The following is a 26,952-nucleotide window of genomic DNA, read 5'->3' on the forward strand; positions in this document are numbered from 1 at the left end:
AAGCTATGCATTATGGGTTAAAACAGGGTGCATGAGAGAATGTGACCACAATAAGACTAATTAAAAAAATTAATCTAATAAACAATATATACACTAAACATCGGCACTCACCTTTCCTAGTTTTGGGGTGCCCTATGGCTTGTGGTCACAAGCCATAGGGCACCCCAAAACTAGGAAAGGTGGTCAGGAACTCCAAAAGCACAGTGTTGTCAGTATAGGCCACGCCCAACCGGTTTCATCATCTGGGGACTTCGTCAGGGGGTGTCAAAGGGTTGTCAGTTTAGGCCACGCCCAACCGGTTTCATCATCTGGGGACTTCGTCAGGGGGTGTCAGGGAGTTGTCAGTTTAGGCCACGCCCAACCGGTTTCGTCACCTGGTGACTTCGTCAGGGGGTGTCACACCCCCCAGACGAAGTCACCAGGTGACGAAACCGGTTGGGCGTGGCCTAAACTGACAACACTGTGCTTTTGGAGTTCCTGACCACGGAGGTCCTGGCGGCGGCGAAAAGGCTGGTCCCGGCTATTCAAGTCGTTGGTGCACCGTGTTGGATATCACTGTGGCAAGCTGTTTGCTGTTATCTATGATGTATGTGAGCCTGCACTTTTAGTAAAATTTGTTTTACACTTTGCTCATATCTGCGCTTTTTCTCCAATTTCTTTCTACATGTGATTGGGACAATTAAAGCTAAGGTCTGGCTTTATTTGGAGAGAGCTGCACTACATCCTGACCCAAGGACGCACTCCTATTTTCTGAAGCTTGTGGCTGTGCGCAGTCTGGATCTACATTTTTTGTATATATATATATATATATATATATATATATATATATATATATATATATATATTCCTTTCAAATCAAGGGGGTAACGTCGGCGTATCTAAATATATTTTGGGGGAAAAGGTCAAAAAAAAATTGCTGAAGCCTGTACTAGTGTGTGCTCAACTTCAGTTAATTTTTGTCAGGTAAGTAACAGAGGGACATCACTACAAAGGCATGTATTCAATGCTTTTTGCGAGTCAGGCTCACTGTTCGCTCCTGCATGTCACCGTGACCTCGCTGAAGCACTCACCACTTTTAATCATCTCCTCCTTTCTGTCTGTCTCCTTATTCAACGCTTCTGCAGCTCACCATCCCTTTTTGCGAACTCTGCCTTATTATGCGAGGGGAAAAGGGTGAGCTGTAGCAGGAGAGATCAGGTTTCACTTTCTCCTGCTCTCCACGTGAGGTGTGCAGACTTGAGCAGTGTGTTCGGGGGATCTGTGGATTTTGGCTTCTGAACAGGTTTAAGGTTAGTGTTTTGTGCATTGTTTTTATTACAACACATGGCTGTGTGACAATTTTAATTGGGTTTGTGGCTGCAGACTGGTGCTGTGTATTTTGTCCTCATTTATTCTTATTATTGTGTTGTGCTTTGTCTGTGGTTTCAGTGCCCTGGGTTTTTATTTTATTTATTTTGTAATTGTTAGCCTTTTTAAATGCCTTTTTGGGGGCTTTGGTTAATTTTTATTTTTTTTTAATACACCCCTAAATTGTGGTTTTATGTTAGGTGGGGTCTCCCTGAGCTTCCCTGCCTTGGTTTGGGGGCGGCACACTATTGCACGGAGGGCCAGTGCCTTGCTGTGTGTTGTGGTGCAGTTTTTCATGTTTTCTTGCGGGGTGCGGCTGCATGCTGTTTTATGTTAGGGGGGGGGGTCTAACTAGGAGCATTACTGATTTCTTATTGGATACCATTAAAATAACTTATTAAATTCCAAATAAATTAATATAGAAGTACAGCATTATGGCACTTGCAATAAATACATTAGAGTACATTTTTTTTAATTTATAAGCCATAAAAAAACAAAAAAAATAACAACTTTAACAAAGATAGTCCTACAGTTCACCTAAAAAAGATGCCGAGGGAAAAATGGTGAACTGCTGTAAAAAAAGAAACCAGCAGGACTCGCAATTTGTGCATTGAATACACTTTTGGAGAGAGACACTAAAATCCCCATTGAACAGAAATGGTGAGAAGTGAAGGGTGAACTGAGTTAGCTTCGCAAAATATTTTTGGAGAAGCAACAGAGCTGAATACAGGGAAGCTCAAAATAGGAGAGAAAAGTTCACCACTCTCCAAAAAACATGCACTCTCACCGTTTTTTACAGCGACATAGGAGCATTGAATACATGCCAAAGTGAGAAAGCACTGACACCCTGAGTTATAGCGCTTCTCTTGTCAGTAGGGGGGGGTGGGGAGGCGGTTAGCTGAGCCTCTCCAACAGCAGGACCGGCAGGACTGTACTGTACTATGTACTACATGGAGGAACATGCGAGTCTTCCACATCCATAGAGGGAGCTTCCCATCTGACAGACAGACAGACAGGACAGCTCCTTCCTGTGCGCGGCGGCAGCAGCAGGCATTGCCTTGTGTGGTGCAGCCCAGTGTGTACAGCGGGATAAGATTCAGCCCCTGTGACCAGCGCTGTATTGCGGCCCCCGGCCGGCCTCGCACTGACGTGACGGCGCTGTGAGCGGCGCGGATGTGGAAATGGATTCCAGGCCCGGATACCATCGGGGACTGGGAGGAGGAGGAGGTGGTGGCGGGAGCAGCAACAACATCTCCTTCGGCGGCTCGGCCTCAAACTCCCCGGCGCTGGCCGGAGCCCAGGGCCGCAGGCGGAAGCAGCCCCCCAGGCCGGCAGACTTTAAGCTGCAGGTCATTATCATCGGCTCCCGTGGAGTGGGCAAGACCAGCCTGATGGAGAGGTTCACGGACGACACTTTCTGCGAGGCGTGCAAGTCCACAGTGGGTAAGGCTCCGGGACCGTGTTATACCCACAGTGTCTCTGGCAGTCTCCCCCGGGAGCTCTCTGTGCTGGGGATAGAGCCCAGAAGCTGGCTCCTCTGTATGCCACTCCGTTATTGTGGCCGGCTCCCGGTATAAGACTGCAGGTTGTGTTGACGTTTGGGATGTGTGTACTACAGCCTGTGCCCCATAGCTACACAACACATCATCATACATGGCTGGGACAGTGTTAACTCAAGGTCACAATCTATACTTTTGTTATTGAATTTCTGTTCTAATTTGGTACAATAATCTGAGTCTTCCATTACTGAGGGTACAAACAGGGGTCTTTGAACTCCATGGCCAGCTGGCCTGGCATTCTCCTCCCCTCCCCCCCCCCCCCCCCCTGTGGCATAACACAACATGGGCAATGTATGGCGGGTCTGCACAGATTGCCCTGTGACTGCTCACATCTGTGTGCCACAATGACATTCTGTACATAATAACACTTATGAGGATGGGTATTTAAATTGTTAAAATATGCACAGTAGGACGACCTGGCAGCGGAAGCACTTATGCCAAACCTGAATATTCCTATGACAGGGGTATTACTGTACCGGATGGTGTGAAACAACAACCTAGCTGAGATTGTGCTAATGAGAGTTGTGAATCACAGATCAGAATGTGATGTGTGAAATGAAGGTATCACCCCTTCTGCACATTGTGTTCCGCTGGCATGTGCACTGGCATAGAACCCTGTGATAATGCCACATTCCTGCTACCTCGATATACAATAACCACATTATCAGATACTCCAACAAATATCCACAGAAGGCATTACGTCATTTGTTCATGATGTGACTGCTATATATCCCTGCAGCATGGGGAATGTTTGTTGGAGACCAGGCACATCCTGCTTTTGTGAGCGGCCAGATAACGTGGAGAAGAGGTGCAGACCGCGGAACATAGAACACTGTCAGCAGACCCCTGCTGATTTCTCTGTCTGCTACTGTGACTTTCTTTCCCTCAGCAAACTGATTAGTCTCTGAGGTGGATTATAGTGACAGTGTCAGTTGGGTAAAATTATAGTAATATAAAGCCCTAACAATCTAATTTTAGTCCTTGAGGAATTTGAAGAGTGACTGTAGGTCACATGTCGCAGTATTGACAGAACTTGATACAGTATCATGTGTTGAGCTATCCTTTTCATGTTATCTTTTCTGATGGACAAGGCCAAGTATTATTGCTATGATCCCAACAAATGTAAGTGCCAGAGCTGCACAAGTTGTGCAAGGTATAGTATAGTGAGTTTGTATAGTCTCCCCATGCTTGCGTAGGTTTCCTCCCACAATCCAAACATATACTGGTAGGTTAATTGGCTTCCAACAAATTTAGCCCAAGAGTAAGTGTGTGTGTGTGTGTGTGTGTGTGTATATGTATGTGTATATATATATATATATATATATATATATATATATATATATATATATATATATATATATATATATATATATATATATATATATATATATACATACATACATACATACACACCAGTTAATGCGGCCCGGCACTCTCCACAAAGTCTCAGCTGCCCTGGTGCCCCGCCGAAGGGGTATTTGTAGGAAATAAATACAGACTGGCACTCCGGGGTCTTTCAAACAAGCATGTTGTCACAGCATATATATATATATGTTTCCGCTAGGCTGTTTTAGCGGGGCGCTGCCGGCCAAATGCGCCCTGCCCCTCTCGCAGTGCCCCGCTAAAACAGCCTCACGGGGAAGCCCAGCATCACCATAGACGGCGATGCCCAGCGCTTTCCCGGCACCATAGTGACTAGTTCGGAGGGGCCCAATTCAAAACCTAGAGTGAACGCTAAATTATAAATTGTAAGCTCCACTGGGGCAGGGACTGATGTGAATGTTCAACTATTTTCTGTAAAGCGCTGCGGAATATGTGTGCGCTATATAACTGGTAAATAAATAGTGGGTATTATTGAAAAATATGATGTGAACTAGAGCAGTGGTTCTCAACCCCGGTCCTCAGGGACCCTCAACAGTTCACGTTTTCCAGGTCACCCAGCAGGTGCACTCATTACTCACTGACATATTTTAAAAGATCCACAGGTGGAGCTAATTATTTCACCTGTGAGTCTGTGTGGAGACCTGGAAAATGTGCACTCTTTGGGGTCCCTGAGGACCGAGATTGGTTGCTCTAGTTCAGCTGTTGGTTATAATCTGTACTATAAAAAAGTCAGCTGGATTTTAACTGGTTGGTGTGTACCATTTTCATGTGTATTAGTATTACACATTTTACACCAGAAACATCAGAAGCCCTGCCGATTATCGAACAACCGCGCATGCACACAGATTATAGTGGGCATGTGCACGCTGTCCATGTGACCAAAGCCAGCGATGGATTGTCATCACTAGCCGTTTGCAACTCGATTGATGGGTGGCCAGCATTTGTGGGTGGCTTGCCAGCGTTTTCTGGGAGTGCCCCAGAAAATGCAAGCAGTGCCCAGCTGTTGGGGAGAGGGACGCTGATGTCAGTGGCCCTGATCTCCCCTTGGCCTTCGCAGCGCCAATTTAGTCTAGACTTACTCAGCATCTGCGAACAGGGGAAATCCATTCAGTGGTTAATAATTGCGATTGGATTTCCCCCTATGTGCACGGCTGCAAACTCATTCGCAGCTGTGCACAGAGGCGTTGATCCACACAGGCGGGGCGACATTTACCTGATTACTGGGCTCCCAAAGATTTGCAGCCCAGCGATCAGATCTGAATAGGGATCTCCAAGCTGCGTTAGGCCAACTCCCCATAGGCTTGTGATGGGTTTACACTGCCCCTTTTACCTGGGTCCTTCCTGGTTCTAACCCTGTTCAATTCCTGGGTCACTGGACTGGGGTTATTTTTAAGGGAGCCCTTTACACCAAGCTGTAACCTGATTTTAATCTCCCACCACACCCTAGTAGTGGATGGTTGGACATGAAATACCACCTGTCGGCACGTCAGCTCAAAAAAAGTAAAAAACACCATGTCGACCTTTTGACTGTCGACTTAATGCACATGGTGACCTAACCCCTTGTCGACCTTCAGGTGTGTTGACCTTGATGCATGTCGACCTTCAGTGGTTGACCCTATGCATTTTGACCCTCCTATTGCTGACCGCATACCCAATACACATAGTTTTAACAAGTTTTCCCCTTTAGATTGCTTTTTAATGTTTGGGTTGCAGGGTTTAATTCCTACCACAGCCCTAACTGTGTGGAGTTTGTATATTTTCCCCATGCTTAAGTGGTTTTCTTCTAGGTACTCCGCTTTACTCCCACAAACCAAAAATATACTGGTAGATCAATTGGCTCCCATGTGTTAAGGACGTACTTTATTAGATGGGCCTAGGGGTTTGTGTGGCTTTATACTGGAAAGCGAGCACAGCGGTAACGTTTTTAGTTAATCTGGATCTAAAGACAGAGTTCCCAGACATCCCCATGTTCTGTATAGTCCACCTGTGAACTAAAATTGAATGTAAATTGACAAACATAAATATGTATTATATATTCCAAAAACTGTAACTGTAATAATTTAAGCATACTGGAAGAAGACTTTTTTTTTTTTTTTTGTCCTCCAGTGTTTGAAGTTCAAATAAGAAACACTATCCTATTTCTATATCATATTTGCCTACTCTCTCGTAAGTTAAGAGAAACTCATGATTTCAGTCCTGACCACAAGGAATCACTGCACTTTTTTTGGGGGGGGGGTTGACGTAGTGACTGACGGTCCAGCCCTGCCGCATGGATTGGCAAACATCTTTACCTTTCTGGTCTGGAGACTAAAGAAGTCGGCAGCTACTGTATGTACTGCTCTCTGCACCTTGGACTTAGAATTAGACACCTCTCTCTCCTAAGCCCACCCTAAGACTCCTCTGAGACCCAGCCAATGGGAGACTGTGGGCGGGCTTAGGAGTGATGCCTAATGCTGGGTCCCGGGTGTTGCTTGTAGCCTGTTATAGACACCGGACTGTCAATCCCTGGGGACCTGCTGCCAGCACATATATTAGAAATGTATATTATTCACGTAAATATCCAAGTTTCTCTTTAGTCTGCAAGCTTCTCACACTGAGCAAGCTCCACTGAGTCAGCTGTTTAAATAGTATCCGAGGCAGCTGTAAGCCCCTCCTCCTAGCTTCTCTTGATACTATTGGCCCGTACACACAGGGTGACGGGAGCTTTGTGCTGAGCAATCTAGTTAAGCACTCAGCACACAGCACTGCACCAGTGATGTGTGCTGAGCGATCTGTCACTGCCTGTGTTCTTAATAGAGAGTACATGGGCAACACCCGTAGCGATCCGTGCTTCATGTCTAAATTATCTAGTCAGATCGCTTAGAAATGGGGCTGTAATTGTCCCGTGTGTATGTCCCCCTAGTGAAAGTGCAAAACACAGACACAACTCACTTCACACTCGTTATCGACCCCCTTTTGTGCTGCATGGCCAACTAAAATATATAGTTTATGATGCCATGCTGAGTAATTCAGCATGGCATGGTACATGGCACCATTGTACCATTGCATCATACAATTTATCAGCCACTGGATTTCTCCGAAAAACATTGTTATGAAGTGTACCCAGCCTTAAATATGTTTCATTCATTTTCTATTGGGCTATGCATTTTAAAATCACAGGACAAATATTTGTGTTTCCCTTTTTAAGCAGATTTGAATAACCTGAGGTCCATTAAATGTATGCAATGTTATGATTCATAGCATTTATTCCACATTGACTAATTTATATATATATTTTTATATTGTTTTTATACTATTCAACTTACATTCTTATTTTATTTGAGCTCTAAAGTAGTCAGTGTTTTATATATAATTGTTCCTGAAAACTATTTTAAAATCATTCTGTATTGTATCATTTGTATCTTGTGTCATGTATGTGGACTGACTCACCCTTGGGAGACTGCCAACTTATATCCCCACCTATTTGAGGAAACAGGCTGCACATAGATGACAAGTGTTTTGTAGATCTGTGATAAAATTTTTCCTTTAAATCCTATGAATAATCTAAAAACTTGTTTTATACTGTGTTTATAAATGAAGCTGATCCTTAGCATCTATAATGTTGTTCACCAGAGGGAGTTGAAGAACTGTTATTAATTTGTATTCAATTTGTTGATTGTACAATTACTTTCAAAACACTTTAAGCGACATACACATTTATACCCCTTTCACACTGCAGCTCTAAAACGGTATATTGACTTTTTTTAGCCTTTTAAAATGGTTAGAGCTGCAGTGTGAAAGCACCAAGAAGAAGAAAACTGGTAATTCAAAATGGGTAAAAAGAAGGATCCTACACAGTTCAGATCCATTATTTGTGCAGTGTGAACAGGTCTGAAATGGTATATTGGATCCCACACGGGTGTGTCGTTCCCCTCCCCTTGCCAGTGCTCCCCCCTCCCCTGGGCGGTGGGGTCCCTGTGGCAGATGGGAACAAGTATTCTACTAGTTCCCATCCGCCGATGACTTCCCATTCACCGAACGGTCCCCGCCGCACACTGCCCATTCACCGGACAGACCCTGCTTCCTCCCCAGCATGGACCACGCTTCGCTGGACAGACCCCGGTATGGACTGCCCATTCGCCGGACAGACCCCGCTTCCTCCCCAGCATGGACCCCGCTGCCCGGATCCCCACGCGCTGGCAAGTACCATGGGAGGGGAGAGGGGGGGGCACAGCGCAGCCAAGGTACCAGGGAATGGGTGGTATATTGCTGGATTTAGGATTACCATTTTTGTACCTTCAATGTGAAAGGTAACAAAAACAGTAATTAACCAGTAATATACCGTTTAAAACTTGCTCTGACCCGGTTAAAGAAATGTTTAAAAAACAAGTTCAAAGCAGGTTTGCAGTGTTGTTTAGGGTATACACAGAACGATTTGGCCTCAAACACCCAATTTAGATACAATTTTGACCGATTGTATGTAAATAAGGCATGCTTTAGGGCTTTTCAGATCCGAATCCGATGCGTGGCCCTGCTCATGACCTGTATCATTCTGGTGTGTACCAGCTAATACACTTGACAAAAGGCTCTACAACCGATATAGTTTACGATATTGGTGGTTATTGCGTGTAAACAATATAGCGAAAACACACCGAATAATATCATATCTCACTGCTAGCATGCCTTTGGCAATATAGTCAACATCGGGCATGCAGCACAGATGGCTGGGGGAGGGGGAGGCTTCTCAAAGCGGGACATAAATTCTCCAAGACCAGGTCAAGGTATAAGCCAGTAGTTCCCAAACTTTTACAAATTATGAAGCCCTAGAGTATCATAATGTTTTACATGGCACCCCTAGCAAAAAGTTTATTGTGAAATTTTCAAGAAATATTACATTACTTAAATTGTCTGGAAGAAGGGGTTTGTTGGATGTGGGATATGGCGCTACACCGGGTCAAGCACGATATATGAGTGGGGATACTTAACTTAGGTATTTTTCGGTCCTTTTTTCCTCCCTTTCTTATTTCTTCCTTCGCGTATTTTGATTGATGATGTATGTACACGTGCATCAGGGTATCTTTAATCATTCCAGGCTGACTTCTTATCCAGTGAAAAAAAGTTTTTATTTTACAGAATAAAATTATTTTTAAAAATTTTTCTTTAAAAACGGAATTTTAGTGTAATTCCGTATGCTACTACCGTCTGCTGGTGGAGGAGCACTGTTTATCCCCTTTAGGAATAGGGCAGGATTAGTGTTGGGCCACTGACCGGTAAGTGGACTCCGCACTTTTGAGAAAAAATTCTCTTTGTCCTACCTTTTCCTCGGGGGGTGATCAGGTTTCTCAAAAAGCTTCCAGCAGAGAGTCAGAATCCAATGTCAACTCAAAAGCAAGTCCTCCTGCGTTTCGAGATGTGCATCTCTTTGTCAAGGCATCTTGACATCTTGCCTTGACAAAGAGATGCACATCTCGAAACGCGTCGGCAGGAGGACTTGCTTTTGAGTTGACATTGGATTCTGACTCTCTGCTGGAAGCTTTTTGAGGAACCTGATCACCCCCCGAGGAAAAGGTAGGACAAAGAGAATTTTTTCTCAAAAGTGCGGAGTCCACTTACCGGTCAGTGGCCCAACACTAATCCTGCCCTATTCCTAAAGGGGATAAACAGTGCTCCTCCACCAGCAGACGGTAGTAGCATACGGAATTACACTAAAATTCCGTTTTTAAAGAAAAAATTTTAAAAATAATTTTATTCTGTAAAATAAAAACTTTTTTTCACTGGATAAGAAGTCAGCCTGGAATGATTAAAGATACCCTGATGCACGTGTACATACATCATCAATCAAAATACGCGAAGGAAGAAATAAGAAAGGGAGGAAAAAAGGACCGAAAAATACCTAAGTTAAGTATCCCCACTCATATATCGTGCTTGACCCGGTGTAGCGCCATATCCCACATCCAACAAACCCCTTCTTCCAGACCACTATTCGGGTTACCTAGGAATAACCCTTCAGGGTGCAGGATAGGCAGCAAAACAGCGAGAATTACAGCGCCCAGGCTTTTGTCTTACCAACTATTTATTACTTAAATTGTGTTTATACGTCATCCTTAGGCTCACTTATGTGGTGAGGGACAGGATTCACTTCTGTTTGTCCACATATTTTAAAATGGGACGATTTTAAAAATAAAAAAATTTAATTGAATTACTCCTGGACCACCAACCCGAGGCACCACTGCAAGTGTCCCAGGGTGCCACGGCACACAGTTAGTGAATCACTGGTGCGAACTATATGTATTTACTGTGGGGATCATTCAGGTGCATATGGCTTTGTTGTCACTGTCTTGATAGATGGTGCTATAGTTTTATACTTTTTTTTTTTTTTGTCTTGGCAGGTGTTGATTTTAAAATCAAAACTGTAGAGTTAAGGGGGAAGAAAATTAGGTTACAGATTTGGTAAGTACACATTATGACTTATGTCTGTGATGTTTTTGTGTTCTATTTACTTACAATATTTTAAATTATTGTGTACTTCTGTCAAAAACACAAACCTGTTTTATTCAGAAGCTTGTTCTGAGTTTTTAAAATGTGGTGTGTTTTCATAAACACAGTTATGGTGTGTACACACGGTGTGATTTCCACTATCGATAACACATTAGTGAAAATCGCACCGTGTGCGCCCACATATGATCTCTATTTCTACTTTCGGCATCGGGATCGAAAGTAGAAATAGACTGTGCAGCACAGAGCGTGTACTGTCCATGTCCATTTTATTACAACCACTGTACATGACGGGTAAACTAATCACTAGGAAATGAGGGATGTATGTTTTTGTTGAAATATTCAGAACAGGAATAGGTGTATTGGTGTGTACACACAGTACAATCCAGCATGAGATTGTGACTATATAGTCAAAAGCGCATCGGGATCGCATGCAGATCACACAGGTTTTTTACCTTGCAATCCCAATGCGCGCTCCTGGGACAGCACAGATCGAAACCCAGATAGACAGTGCAGTAATGACTATATAGTGCAAATCTAATGCAGATTGTATGTAAATAGCACATGAGTTAGCAAAGATTGCATAGCAAGTCGAATAGTAAAGGAATCTCACAACTTATGAGGACACATCTGTACATGAAAGAGCAGCCTGTGGTTTACCCTGTGCACAAAAAAAAACAAAATGTATTCGGACCCTTTGCATTGCAACTTATGCTGTGTACACACTTGTACAATCTGCATGAGATCCAGATGCGATTACAATTTAGACTATCTGCATACAATTTAGCCTGGATGCAAGCCTTTTTAATTTTTATAATTTTTTTTGCTTTAATTCTACACGCATAGCATTGGTTGATCAATTTATTTTGGACTATTTGTGGATGTGCATCAGTTTATACCCACTGTTGTTTCCAATTGTAAAGCACAATAGAATATGCTGCACTATATACAAATCAAAATAAATAGTTTGCGCACCGCTGTGTAAAATTAGCCGGTCCTGCAGCAAATTGAGGTCCAGCTGTGATCCATCCAGGTTGTCATAGCTACAGTTTTTATTCTCCTATCAATATACGTATACATTTAATGATCTAAACAAATACTGATATGTAGAATGGTTAGCCTTATTTATGCCTTTTGTGCAAAATGTTATAAATGTTCAGGTTATGCATGCTAATTATATACTATTTCCAGATCGTTTCTTGAATCTTTAACTCATGTCCTTAGAACATTTTGTTCTTGATAAAAACAAAAAAATAATTCTCCATCCAATGCTGACCTCTAAAGTAATCTTAAAATCGCCCCTTCTACTCATAACCCTGCATCTGATACTGAGCTCTGTTATACTTATATATTTAGTTAGTTATACAGAGCATTGCATTGCTGTAAGATGTTACAGTTGTGCGCTCAGCATTCAACAGATTGCTGCGACCTCAAGAGGAAGAATGTAACCGAACAGAATGCAAGCAATGACAGGGCCCTGTTTGGGACCGCGGGTGTGGTATAACTGCCCAACAGTGGGGATTCAGACTTTCAGTATCCCGACATTGGAATCCCGTCTGCTGTCATCCCGACAGGGGTGGCAAGTGTAAAGAAGCCCCTTGCGGGCTCGGTAGCTTGCTTAACTCAATACAGAGGGAGAATAGCCCCTTGCTTAACTCATACAGAGAATAGCCCCTGTAAGTCGGGATCCCGTCGGGCAGTTAAGCAGTCGGGATTCCGACATCAGAGTACTAACAATCGGAATCCCAAATGTCGACAAGTCATCCGGCAACCTGGGTCCGCTACCTTGCCAGTTTTTACAAGTTGGTATGGGTCATATGATCGACAGAACTTATTTCGTCAGTCATTAGGTCAAGACATGAAATAGGTTGACCTTGTCATTAAGTTGACACATTGAGAAAAAGGTTGACATGAGTTTTTAATTTTTTTATTTTTTGTTCATGTGGACGTGGACACCATATAAATGTACCGCTTCGCTCGCCATGCTTCGGGCACTGTTATAGTCTCCCTCTATACCTACTTGGTTAGTGTGGAAAAAAACCCCACCTTTTTTTTAAATAAAAAAACTCATGTCAACCCAATGCTTATGTTGACCTAATGACCATTCCATGTGCTGACATAGTGACCATTGACCTAATGCTTGTAGATCTAGTGACCGCATCCCCTATAAGATGATGGTCTGTTAAACCATGCAGCCAACCAGATATTGTATATCTTCATAAAATGTTATTTACTCACACAAAAAGGTATTTTATAATAAAACTTGTAACAATTAAAGTTAAGGTATGTTACAGTTGCAATATATGAAGCAAGGTCCTTACAACGATAACTGGTTTTTACTAAACCCTGGGAAATTGTGATGGCTTTGGTTGCAATAAGGTAATAATTGAAAATGCCAATCATTAATAATGCTGCAAGTGCAATCATTAATACACATTTCTGTGCTCCCAAAACAAATCTTGGCATTTCAATTGTTTAATGGCCGCATCATATATTATTGTGGAGAATTGCTTCATGCATCAGTAAACTGACTGGACTCAATTTATACAGAACTTCAATAGTACTTGTTTTTATAAAATAGACTTCTGTCTTCAAGCATCAATCTGTAATAAAAGATCATGGCATATTCATTATTGTAACCAGTACATGGAAATCTTTAAAACATGGAAACTTAAGAAGATATGACAGTACACTTGTGTAGTTTCACGGCGCCACTTGCGTAGTCAGCATAGTGTCCATGTCGGCATCAGCGTCGTGTTCCTCTGGCCAGCGTAGTTAGCATAGTCAGCGTCCCTGTCGGCATCAGCGTCGTGTTCCTCTGGCCAGCGAAGTTAGCATAGTCAGCGTCCCTGTCAGCATCAGTGTTGTGTTCCTGCAGCCAGCATAGTCAGCTTGTGTCTGCAACTGCATGTATGTTCGCGACTAACCGGAGCCTACGCAGTTAGCGTAGTCAGTCAGCGCTTATTACCTTGTATGGGAACCATTGACCATTTTTAACCTGCCTGACATGACAGGTGTGAATGTGTTCCTCAAACACCCCCACTATCAACGTCAGCCCGAAGCGTGGCGAACGGACACGGTACGTGTCCTCCCTGTTCATACTCCTACTATCCACGTCGGTGTGAAGTTGTTTCTATAAAGTGTGACGAGCGCAGCGAGCCACCAAGCCCGAAGCGTGGCGAGCGCAGCGGAAAACGAGCATGAAGCGTGGCGAGCCCCACGGATTACTTGATGTGTATTTGGCGACCCTTCATGGGGCTCATTTTCCCCAGGGCTCGCTGCGCTCGCCAGGCTTCGGGCTGCTGCGCTCGCCACAATTTATAAAATCGACTCCACGCCGATAAGGTAATAATTTATAAAATCGACTCCACGCCGATAGTGAGGTATGAACAGGTCAAGAGGATGCGTACCGCATCCCCTCGCGGGACTTGCTGCACTCGCCCAAAGCGTGGATCGTGGGGGTTTGTAATGGAGGCATTTGCCAGTATGGAACATGGAGCACTGGCAAATGCGTCCTTTATTGTGCATGAGAAGCATTTGCGCCCGCACTCCCCCTATGTACACACGCGCTACCGAAACTCTAAACCTGACCGTCTCCCTGAAGCGGGCAGGGTTGCCGTACCCTGCTGCACGAATTACTGCGACACACAAGCATATGAGACGCTCGTGTGTCTCAGGCAGATGGATCTAGTGGTTACCGGCGCCGTGTGAGAGGTGCTCACTAGGCATGCCAGGGACACAGGGGACAGAGCTGCAGATCACGGAGACAGTACCGTGACTACGCTGCCTGACGAGGACACTATGCTGACTACGCTAGGCTGCCGTTGGCCTACGCTCACAGTGTAGCCTAAGTACCAAAAGAAAAATAACACACTGATATCTTAGGACGCACCACCAACTACTGTCCCTTCAGTATAGTCACTAAAGTTTACATAGCCTGTAGCCGTTGCTATACTCCAACACTTGTGATTCTCTTCATCGATGAAGAGAGTGGAGATGTGCACCAGTGTATAAATGTGGTTGTTATGGGCAACTCCACCACTGATCCTCTACTCCACTCTCTTCCCTGCTTGATACATCAACCACAGAGTGCTTTAGTTTGGTGTACATTGTGAGGCATGTTAATACTGCTGCATCAGCAAAAATAATTTGTAATTTAGGGAAGAAACTAGAATGTGTTTTGCAGCTTGATTACAATCTAAAAGATATAATGTAGAAGGGCTTATCATTGTGATTTTTATAATAATCGGGACAAGGACAAAGACAGGCCTGGGATGACATGCCTGAAAGAGTTGCATTAGTATAATGTTTGTGCAGGGACTCAGGTGAAGTTCGCTGTAGGCATTTGTTAGCCTGTTATCGTACATGTTTTCTTATTATATAACTAGTGGAAAATTAACAATACAAAACCTTTATTTGAGGCTTAAGTTACCTTTTATAATTGTTTAGAATGGTGGTGGTGGGGTATTATTTCATCATGTGACTCTTGGGAAGCATCACACTCTATATTACACATCAGGTTTTTGTTGTTTTTTTGTGGTTTGTTTTTATAGATCAGCATAGGTGATGCCCTCACCCCCTGATACATCCAGGGCTGTGGAGTCGGTAGATAAATGTTCCGACCCCGACTCCTCGTACTTCTGACCCCGACTCCTCTGTATTAATATGCGAATGTATTTGATACATTCCTTGCACCACACTTAAAAACCTAGGATAGACAGTTTCTTCCAGAAACATGTACACATGTCTACCCTCATACAGACAAGCAGGCATGCAGGTTTTAAAATAAAAATAAACACTAACAGTTGAATCCAAGAAGCTGTTCCATCAAGTCCTTCTAAGCTCTTCTAGCTATAGAGAAGAATCTTCACTCAGTAGGAAAGGTTCAGAAGTGTGGAGCATGAGTTCCGCATGCTTTGTGACAACAACAAAAATCAACGAGCCACAATCTCCGCTGGTTTGCTTGCTCGTCACCGTTCAATTCATGGACACAAGGAACGATTTCTTTACCGAATCATTACTGGCGATGAAAAATGGTGCCTGTACATCAATATGAACCAGCGTAAGGAATGGCTTAGCCAAGGTAAACAAAGGACCCCGCGCATGAAACAAGATCTTCATCCGTGTAAAAAGATGTTGTGCGTATGGTGGGAGAGCTTGGTTGAATTAATTTTTCGAGTCTACACCAGGTGATTTCTACCAACGAGGTATTGAAAACCTTATTGAACGTTGGAAATAAGTTGTAAACTACAAGGGAGAATACATTTATAAGTATTGGTGCTCCGAATTGTGCGTTGCATGCCATATAGTGAAGCACATGAAAAGCATGCTTTTTCACGGTCACTTAACGTGTTCGTTTTGCGGTTACGTGAGGCACTGCATGCATTGGTCTTTATTCTTACAGTAGAGAAGTCATTAATTATAATAGTCGGAGTCGGTGCATTGTTTGCCGACTCCGACCCCAGGTACTCGAAATTGCCTCCGACTCCTCGACTCCGACCCGACTCCACAGCCTTGGATACATCCATCGCATTACATTTTGGGTCACATCTATATTACATTTTGTATGTTAATTTGTTGCTCCCATCTTTTAGTATCATAGAATAAAATGACAGCCTTTAAATTGCATTGTTTTATCCCATCATGTTTCACTAAATACTTATTTTCTCTGTACTTCTGTTTGTCAACTTATAGTGCACCATTGTGACTAATTCCACTCACTGCAACTTGTTGTTAATGTGTGTGTAGTACTTTCCCATGTTCTAACGTTTTCCATCCCCTCACGTGTTTCATTTTAATCTCACCATCTGCTTATTTTGCTTCCAACTGACTAAATTGACGCTTTCTCAGTGGCTTCACCGGTGAGCTATTGCTTGAATGTATGTGCCATGTCTTGGTCGTTCATCTGTGTGTCCCTATCTGGAATGCTGTAGCCACATAACTGGTTGTCTAACACCACTTGCTAGAGGAGATGTCCCGCTGGCTCCCCATGAGGTAACACATTACTTATTACTGTATTTCTGTCACTGCTACAACTGCATTAATGTTTCCTTGCATGCAGAGCACGTGCTTACTGGCATTGTTTCCTCTGTGAGTGTATGCAGGCCCAGTCACTATACAAGTCATTGAGAAATGGACTGATGTCTGCACTTGGGCCTTGTACAACAAGGGTTATGGTGACGATAGTAGATCTTAATGGAGCACAGAAATTTTGTTTTCATTTATTTTATATTTTTTAATATCGTTTGTCAGCTGGGTATGCATAGTGTGATGTGGCAAACTCTCTCCTTGCTTGTTCTTATATTATCCTTCCTAAGTCATGAAATACTGTCTTTTATGTAATCTTATGCTACCCATACACTTTGATGCGACATCGAAGTGCGATGTCCATCAATCCCGATCGCATCTTGTGGTGCAAAACGAGCCCCCTTGTGTTGCATGCCATCTTAAGATGGCACATCGAGTGCTGGAAGAGGGCAGGGTTGTAGCGCAGCGCTAGAAGTAGCAGCGGGGGGCAGCGATGGAGGCAGAAGTGTTTAAAACACTGGGCAGCCCTCTGATTGGCTCAGCCAATCAGAGGGCTGCCCAGTGTTTTAAACATTTCTGCCGCCACCACTGACCCACACCGCCTGCTAGCGCTACTTATAGCGCTACGCTACAATGCCGCCCTCTCCCACGCCACAAGCGGTCCCTTGGGCCCCCTCTCCCCAAACCCCACACTGCTGAACGCAGCATATCAAAGGACATTCCCGCGTTTCAAATCCCTTTGAAGGTTTCTTGTGTTAATCTGTTAAAAAAAGAATATGGAGAGCTGTACATTATAATATTCTAACCTATATATCATCACAACTCCATTACCAAGATCTTATAGGAGTCTATAAAAAGTCACTAGATTGCTCTGTCACTTCTCATTCCTCTAACGATGGGATTAGGACAGTACATGTCTTCACCTATTCCAGGTTGCCTTTCTTGGCTTCAGCTTAAATTGTGATTGATCGGTACAAGCTAGATTAGTCAGGGTTTGCAGCTCAGTAAAGTGATTTCTTTTTGAGCATTGACTCTGCTAAAAGCAGGCATTTATTATTTCAGATAGACTTTTCTGTGGTATGTGAGGCATGGAATTGAATGGGCTAAACTCTAGTAGGTGTCATTTTGCTGCTTCCATACAGTTACTGTGAAAGTGCACCTTGCTTTCCATGCAGACTTCTTAACATATTTTTAAAGGAATAAATACACGTGACCGGCAGACGGTATGCCGGCGGTTAGAAAATCGACAATGGCATCCCGCTGAAATGAATCCTGAAAGGGGCGGGGTATAAATATACTAAACTATACGTTCCCATTGGCACCTAGCCCCATCTTCCACCCCGTAGCCTAACTATAACCCTCCCCCTATAGTACCTACACCCCACAGCCAACCCTGCCTTCCCCTTAGTGCCTAAAACTATCCCCATGCCCAACCGAATACGAACAGACCCCAGAATATTTGCGATCGGGATACCTGCTGGTGGGTTCTTGGCATCTGCACTGGCGCAGAGAAGAAGGTCCCATTAAATGTGATCATTAGAAGTTGTGAGAATTTATAGTAAACACTGAAGGGACGGGAGGTTCAATTTGGCTTTTGTAAGCGCCATTACTGAAAAAGGCATCACACTTTAAACTACTTTTTCTGTGCCAAGATTCTTAGGCTCTTCATTCATGCTCTTACAAATTGTCCTTTGTCTGGCATAGTGAGTAGGTGTGACACTGAAGGCTTGTACTGTGTTTATTCTTGTTTATACGATTTATACCCCTTTTACACCGCCGAAAAATCCGGGTCAGCGGCGGGTCAGACCCGGATCCGCGGCGGTGTAAATGGGGGGTATCCGTTTTCATTTACACGGGTCCTCTACCCAGGTCCTGACCTGGGTAGAACACGGATAGGACCCGTGTAAATGTCTGTGTAAATGGTCCCGCTGCGGGTGCAGGCACCCGCAGCGGGTCCACAGCGTGCAGCGCTGGGGAAGATGTTCCCAGCTGCTGCGGGAGGAGGGGGGTAACGGGGTGCTGGGGGTACCTGTCCTGCCTGGTCGGATCTCAGCGTAGAAGATGATGTGCGCCGCTGCTGTATCAAACCCCCCCCCTCATCCGGCAGCCGGTACCTGCGGCGTATGGAGTGTCAGTATCGGCGGTCCCTCCAGCGCATAGGAACTAGTACTAGTTCCCATGCGCCAGAGGGACCCCCGCCGCTGACACTCCATACGCCGCAGGTACCGGCTGCCGGATGAGGGGGGGGTTTGATACAGCAGCGGCGCACATCATCTTCTACGCTGAGATCCGACCAGGCAGGACAGGTACCCCCAGCACCCCCCAACGCTGAGATCCGACCGCAGGCAGGACAGGTACCCCCAGCACCCCTTGCACCCCCCAGCACCTTAAAAAAAAAAAAAAAAAAAGACACACTTAACCTGGGTCAGCCCTGCTCTATATATATATATATATATATATATATATATATATATATATATATATATATATATATATATATATATATATATATATAATATATATATATATATATATTTTTCTATAAATATATATATATAAAATATTATTTAAGGCAGGGCTGACCCAGGTTCAGTGTAAATGGTGCAGACCCAGGTCCGACCCAGGTCAAAGTGCTGTGTAAATGGGGTATTACTTGTGTTTTGTAGGGACACAGCCGGCCAGGAACGATTCAACAGCATCACTTCAGCCTATTACAGAAGTGCCAAGGGAATCATATTAGTGTATGATCTCACCAAGAAAGAAACCTTCGAAGATTTACCTAAGTGGATGAAAATGATTGATAAGGTGGTTATGATGAACTTATTCTATTGTTTTAATTTTTTTGTTTTTTGTTTTTGTCCTTTGTGTTTTTTTCTCATTAAATAATATTAATGGTACTTGTTTCCTAGCACGGCCACAATCTTCTTGGTCGTGTGCCTTAACTTTAAGGCACACGATGCCCACGATGGACCCGATTTTCTTTCAAATCAGGTCCATTTTACCGGCAAATGGAAAATCGGGTCCATCGCGTCGGTCGTGTGCCTTTAATAAGGCACACGACGCGACCGACGCGATGGACCCGATTCTCCATAGGCTTCAATGTTAAAAATATTTTAACATTGAAGCCTATGGAGAAATCGCGTCGGTCGCGTCGTGTGCCTTAACATGGCACACGACGCGACCGACGCAATGGACCCGATTTCTCCATAGGCTTCAATGTTAAAATATTTTTAACAATGAAATCGCGTCGGTCGTGTCGGTCTTGTGCCATTATAATGGCACAAGATAAGATGGACTTGATTAAGTCCATCTTAACATAGTAATCAATGGGAAAGGGGCCAATATGGGCCATTTCTCATTGTATATGGCCCCGTCATGCCCCCACATTTTAAACGCCACCCCACTATTGACGCCAACCGGAAGCGTGGCGACCGCAGCGAGCCCGCGAGGGGCGGCGGTGCGCGTCCTCCGACCTTTTCATACCCCTACTATCCACGTCGGCGTGGAGTTGAGAATAGAATAGTGTGGCGAGCGGACGCGTATAACTTCACAGGTATACGCGTCCCCTCGCGGGGCTCGGTGGCTCGCTGCGCTCGCCACACTATTCTATTCTCAACTCCACGCCGACGTGGATAGTAGGGGAATGAAAAGGTCGGAGGACGCGCACCGCCGCCCCTCGCTGGCTCGCTGCGCTCGCCACGCTTCGGGTTGGCGTCTATCGTGGGGTGTACGCCGTGACATTTGGGGGGGTTGGGAATATTTTACATTGAATCCAATGTAAAATCGGTCGGTCGCGTCGATCGCATCGCATGCGACCAAATCGCATGCGATGCGATCGACCCGATTTTTCCGACACGACCACCCCGATGTAAATCGGTGTGGCCGTGCTAGGAAACAAGTACCATATTAATTTCTATATTTTATTGTGTACCTATATAGCCATAACAAATAGGCATTCCTCAGACATTAGATCATAAATGTGGGTGTTCACTCCCTTTCTATCCCCTCATGAGGACAGAACATACCATACTCCACTGATATTCAGAATTGCTATATTCATCAAGATGAGAAGGAAACCACTCGTAGCAATGGTGACCGTTTTTATACTTGTGATGAGTTCCTCATCTATGCCTCATGGCTTCATTGAAGTGAATAGTGGTCTGCCCAAATCCAGAATTGTAGTATTGTTCTGAGAAAGTAACAACAGGACCATAGTTTGTCAGTAAAGTAGACATTAATTATTGCATACAACTAATAAACCCCTAAGAAAATACTGCTTTTATGGGTTTACATGCTAAAATACAAGAGCGGCTTTAGTAATGGCTTTTTTGATTGGTGTGATTCAAGAAAATAAGTAAATGATTAAATTGTCTTTTATTTAGTACGCATCTGAAGATGCAGAACTCCTCTTAGTTGGAAATAAGTTGGACTGTGAAATGGACAGAGAAATTACTCGGCAACAGGGGGAAAAGGTAAGTGGCATTATGAAGACCAAATAAATAATCATGAGAACCAGTTGGGATTGGCTTATTTAAGGTGTTGTTAACATTTATCTATTTAGTGTCAACATTTTAGCAAGTACTTTACAGAGAATGTTGAACCATTCACCCCAGTCTGTTCCAGTTTACCAGTGATTCTGAGGCGAGAGTAAAACTAAAAAGAGCTAGTGACTCTGTACTCCTTGTATTGCAGCATTGGATTGTCCAATTTATGTTTATGTTTGTGCATGCAGGATAAGTACTGGCTGATTTTAAATGCATCCCTCAATTGCTGGGTAGCCTTATTTTTACACTGCAGATTTGATTTTGGCCTCCACCTGTCACACTGCACATTTTAAATCTGGATTGTGGGAGGAAACCGGAGTACCTGGAGAAAACCCATGCTAGTACGAGGAGAATATACAAACTCTGCACAGTTAGGACCATGGTGGGAATCGAACCCATAACCTCAGTGCTGTCATGTGAGGCAGTAATGCCAACCATTACACCATCCGTGATGCCCCAGATTCTTCTGTAATATCACTGGTTATAATTGCTACCTCCAGCAAGAGACTATTTACATGGAGTATGTATCTTTTATATTGCTCACAGAATTGGCCCTACTATGCATGGGTGTTCATGTGCCTGCTGAAGGGGGCAGGGATTAATAATATGAATGAATACACGTTTTCTACAGTGGTATCTAATATTTGTTTCTCTATCATCCATATGGGATATTGGGGATTCATCTTAACGTATGGGAGAAGAGAGGTATCCGCAGGAGACAGGCACATAGAAGCTCTTTCACTGGGTGTACTGGCTCTAAAAACAACGTGTTGCTTCATATAATACCTCCATTTGTGCATAGCACAGCGTAACGCATCCACACACATCTAGATGGCCTTTAATTATGTTTTTATAATTCTCATTGTTGAGATGTTTATGTTGCTATGTTTATGTCCTAGTTTGCACAACAGATAACCGGGATGCGGTTTTGTGAATCAAGTGCCAAGGACAACTTTAATGTAGATGAAATCTTTTTGAAACTGGTTGATGATATATTAAAGAAGGTAACTATATTTTGTTTGTGGATTTTTAAAAGGTACAATTGCATAGTGAATAAATATGAATTGAAATATGTCTTTTTGTCAAGCACAGGTATAATGTATAAGGTTTAGGGGGGCATTTTGCGAAACCCAGACAGAGATAAAATAGCGGAGATAGTGTACCAACCAAACTGCTCCTAACTATCATTTTTCACACACAGCCTGTAAATTATAAGGCAGAAGCTTAATGACTGGTACTTTATCTCTCACAATGGGCCTTATTTTGGTTCATTCTTTCTGACAAAATCCTTCTTAGATGGACAAAACCATGTGCACTGCAGGGGGGGCAGATGTAACTTGGGCAGAGAGAATTAGATTTGGGTGAGTAATTTTGTTTCTGTGCAGGGAAAATACTGACTGCTTTATTTTTACACTGCAATATAGATCTCACTTTGAAGTAAAACCCCACCCAAATCTAATTCTCTCTGCACATGTTACATCTGCCCCACCTGCAGTGCACATGGTTTTGCCCATCTAAGAAGGATTTTGTCAGAAAGAATGAACCAAAATACGGCCCAATGTTATCTCTCCCCCAGCTTTGATAAATATAATGTTAGTTTTCCTTTCCTTTGTATATCAAAAACATTTTTAATGAACCCTTTGAGTGTCAACATCTCTGTGAGCGATGTGCAAAATATCTCCTAAATAGGCCAGCGTTGCTCACATTTGTTTATCAAATTTAAATAAGAGATGTTTTGTAAAAAAAAAAAGATTATTATTTCCTATATACAGTAAACATGACATATCATTATGGTGAATAAAAATGTTTGCTTGGCAATTTTTGCACCAATTTTGACAAATCCACTTGGCACTCAAAGGGTTTTTTTCCCCAAAAAAACCTTATTAAAGAATTTAGCAGGGCTAATTTATTGCAACTATAAGAGCAAAACAAAGCTTACAATAGAAGAGTAACGGGGGTATTCATTATGAGATTCCGACTGTCTGAACATCCCAACTGTTGGAATCCCGGGCCATTTTCGCCCAGCTCGACTGTAACTCGACAGCTGAAATTCAGTGTTCGGCTGTTGAGTGACGAAAAGTGGGCGTGTCTACGAAAACGGCTGAGAATTCGACAATCCGTGGCCATTACCGACAAAACAGATTTTACTTGTTTTAAAGTCGGATCTGTTTTATCGAAATCCGCCTTCAATGCTGTTGGAAATGGCAGCATTGAATCGGCGGAGGCCGCTATTTCCCCTGGCGGAAATAGGGGCCAATATTGAATACCCCCCTAAGGCCAAAATATAGTTCCACGTATATATGGAGAAATGTCCCCATATTTGTGCCACTTTCTTTTTCTGTGTTTGGTTAAATATATATAAATGTGGAACCTTTTTATTGGTGGCACCATTTTGTTTTCTATTGCAGCTTACGAACAGTGTGGAATAATTTATACATAATGTAGCAGAATTATAATTCCTTCTAGTGGGGAAAGTATATGTGGCTACTGTAAGGCAGAAGCTTTGTAAGCCACCAGTATTGCACTAAATAATTTTTTTTATTTCAACATATACCTTCTTCTAATAAACCCGAGTTCACAGTAATGAATCTGTATTGCGCATCTTTATATACATGTTATGGTTTATAAACTAGAATCAAATGAAAAGGGCAAATTAATGTTTTTACATCACTAATGCAAATGATAATACCTATATGTGTCTTTCACAGATGCCTTTGGATATGATACGGAATGAGCTATCCAACAGCATCCTGTCTCTCCAGCCAGAGATAGAAGTTCCACCAGAGCTGCCTCCTCCTCGACCTCCTGTCCGCTGTTGTTGATACGGTTCTGTGCTCCTGACACAGCAAAACAGTGACACTCCGTACATATGTCCTGTAATACAATCATCAGAAAATCCCATTTTGCACTTCTTTCTCAGAAAATACAATTCTATATATAAACAGCAAATGAGAGGGGTAGGTTTGCGTGTGTGAAAGTCTTTTTCTCCGTCTAGAGTGTGCACACTAATTTCAATGGACTCTGGACTGAAAGGCTTAGCCCATTGTTCTAAGCGCTGTACTGCAGTGGTTCCTGCGAAGCACTTTATTTCAGGCTCCACAAGTTGTGTAGGATTTTAGTCTCCATGATAATTTCAGTTTGGTTATTTCATCAAGCATCAATTTACTGTTTATGTTATTGTTTTATTGTATCTAGACCTATATATGGTGCTTTTGCGGATTTGTATTATAACTATAACTCTAAAATTATATTATTATATTATATTTAAGGTCGCCATGAAAAATGCTTCCATATACAGCATTATATTTAGTTTATTATACAGAGCAACTTTCATTTTTAATTTGTAGCATTAGATGTTTACTGGACTTGCCAAGAGTATTATTGTTTGTTCCAGTAGTTTATTTTATTTTAAGTATTTATTAACATTTCAGTAGCTGAAGGACATTTGTGTTCCATTTTTTTTGTTTGTTTTTGTTTTTTTCCTCAAAACTGCCAGTTTTCCCTCCCTTTTTCCTAATGCCACTTGCACACGATCCTTTTGTACGGTTGGTATTAAAGCACACACTGATCCAGCATAGCAAAGTGTGTGATTCATGAACTCTGCAGAGACGTGATTGCGCGCACCGGTTATTGGTTTAACGAGGAAACAATGTCTGACAAGGCTGCCCGCAAGGCGTTTGCAGCACCAATCTTCCATTTGAGTCCACAAGAGGACTGAAAGTATTGTCTAATCTTTTTCTAGTCACTTACTAATCTGTGCATTTAACCTTGCCACTTTTTATGGGAGGGTGGATAATTTTTCTTTGTTCTGTTATTTTTAGTGGGAAAGTATGACCTACACCTAAGTGGCACATACTGGTTTTCTAATGATGGTGGTTTTGTGACTTACGTATTTGATATATCGCTATTAAAATGCACTGTATTTTTCATTACGGGGAAAACAGTGACAGGTATGCATTTGAATAAATGTGTGTCCTTGTGTTATTTGAAACAACATAGTATTTCTAACTAATGAAGTGAAATAAACTTTTTTTTTATTTATGAATGTCTGCGTCCTTTTTGTTTTCCAGTAACTAGCGTAGTGAAAGTAGTGGTCGCTGTTAGTTGAACATAGTTCTGAGGACATCCTAGAGTGACTGAATCAGCATCGTCAAGCCATACCATGCAGCAGCCTCCTTCTCTCTTTCGGCATGTTAAGGTTCCCATAAACGGTACAATTGCTGGGTGCGATGAGATACGCCCTCCCGTAACACATCTCATTGCACAGAACAAAAAGTATGTGCTGCAAATACTTTTTGCACTAGATCTCATGTCATTGCATTGCAAAACCTATGCGATGCAATCAACCAAATTGTATACAATAATTGTACCATGTATGAGCACCTTTAGAACCAATTCCATAAACTGAGGGTGCTTGATTTTCAAAATATGTTAACAGTTGTAACCCTTTGAGTGCCAACATCTCTGTGAGAAATGCGCAAATTATCCACTAAAAATGCCAGCGTCACTCACTTTTGTTCTATAAATAAATTTAAAGACAAATTCACTTGGAAATCAATGGGTTAATAGTGGATTGAGCAATGCAATTTTTAAACAACCATGAACACTTTGGAAATATTTTATTATCCCTGGTGCCGCTTTGGACGATGAAAATGACCAGATACCATGATTAATGGCCATTATCGAGTTATCCAATTAATGAACGTTTTTATCGGACAAAAATGGTCATACAATAAGGGATGAAAACACATAGGATCCAGGGATTAGTCTTCAATCCCACGTGCTATTGCAGGTCCGGTGGCTGCTTATTGGGGATAAGGTTGTGTGTGCCTCAGGCAGGCGAAGCCTTAAATCCACTAACATTGGGTTTCTGGGAGAAGGGATATCGGCATCTGAGATAATAGGATAGCCCCTGCCAAACTTAATTTCAGTGGTCAATTAACACTGCTAATAGGATACCCCCTTAGCCAGCTAGCAGCAGTGGTTGAAAGCAATACCTTGACATACTGTACTCACCATTCTTCTAAAACATTTAAGTTCCTTTCAGTTTACCTCAATTGTTTGGGAGGTTTGCAAAGAGGGTGAGTGTTTGAATTGCATCCAGCACTGTGGTCGGCATTAGCTGGTTTATGTGGCTAAACCCGGTCTATCTGGTCTAATCAGTGCATTCAAAAAGCTGACTTGTTCCCCCAGTCTCCCACCACTTTAGATGGGAATTTGGAAGCACAATAACAATGAAATCACCCCCTCAGTCCATTGACACCAAACACACAGTAACTAGCAGCTCATGCTACTGTGCAACATCTGGAAAAATAGGCAGTAACGTGAGGAGGTGTATATAGATGCAGAGTAGTTAGTAATATGGATTTAAAAGAATACAAAAAGTCAGTTGAGCAACATGGTTGATAACCTCAGGATTCTGATGTTCATCCTTGATACAGACCAACCTGCAGCCATTATTACCCTCTGTAGTTATCCAAGATGGGAATACACAGTGAAGTGGTGATATGTGGAAAGATTTGGCATGTGCATTCTATTTCATTAGGGTGTGCACCCAGGAGCATGTCTATGACCATTTTTATATCCCCCTCTCTTCATACTGTTCCACCACTCTCCTT

At 42.8% G+C, this 26,952-nt stretch overlaps 1 protein-coding gene and 1 long non-coding RNA gene across 3 annotated transcripts in view; one reads left to right on the forward strand and one right to left on the reverse strand.

Annotated features, from left to right (window-relative positions):
• Positions 1–2,251: 2,251 nt before the first annotated feature.
• On the forward strand, positions 2,252–25,379 carry RAB12 (RAB12, member RAS oncogene family). Its single transcript, XM_083187628.1, has 6 exons — positions 2,252–2,790; positions 10,658–10,718; positions 19,457–19,595; positions 21,173–21,262; positions 22,234–22,338; positions 24,043–25,379. Exons 1-6 carry the CDS (start codon positions 2,529–2,531, stop codon positions 24,154–24,156), a joined length of 771 nt encoding a protein of 256 aa, XP_083043754.1. The 5' UTR covers positions 2,252–2,528; the 3' UTR covers positions 24,157–25,379.
• The window catches only part of LOC146080389 (uncharacterized), a 33,213-nt gene continuing 27,086 nt past the window's right edge, over positions 20,826–26,952 (reverse strand). For both annotated transcript variants that reach the window (XR_014474867.1, XR_014474868.1), the window contains 2 exons: positions 24,024–24,208; positions 20,826–20,979 (listed from right to left, as the gene is read on the reverse strand). This is a non-coding gene — a long non-coding RNA (uncharacterized LOC146080389). The remainder of the gene's footprint in view (positions 20,980–24,023; positions 24,209–26,952) is intronic.

Source organism: Crinia signifera, chromosome 5 (assembly GCF_055691185.1).
Source record: "Crinia signifera chromosome 5, ASM5569118v1, whole genome shotgun sequence".
Classification (NCBI taxonomy): domain Eukaryota; kingdom Metazoa; phylum Chordata; class Amphibia; order Anura; family Myobatrachidae; genus Crinia; species Crinia signifera.

Bases quoted from the DNA above. Each gene is read 5' to 3' on its own strand.
- RAB12 (XM_083187628.1), top strand. From the start codon at position 2,529: ATGGATTCCAGGCCCGGATACCATCGGGGACTGGGAGGAGGAGGAGGT. The intron at 2,791-10,657 runs GTAAGGCTCCGG...TTGTCTTGGCAG, and splicing joins GGCGTGCAAGTCCACAGTGG to GTGTTGATTTTAAAATCAAA. The intron at 19,596-21,172 runs GTGGTTATGATG...TCTTTTATTTAG, and splicing joins GGATGAAAATGATTGATAAG to TACGCATCTGAAGATGCAGA.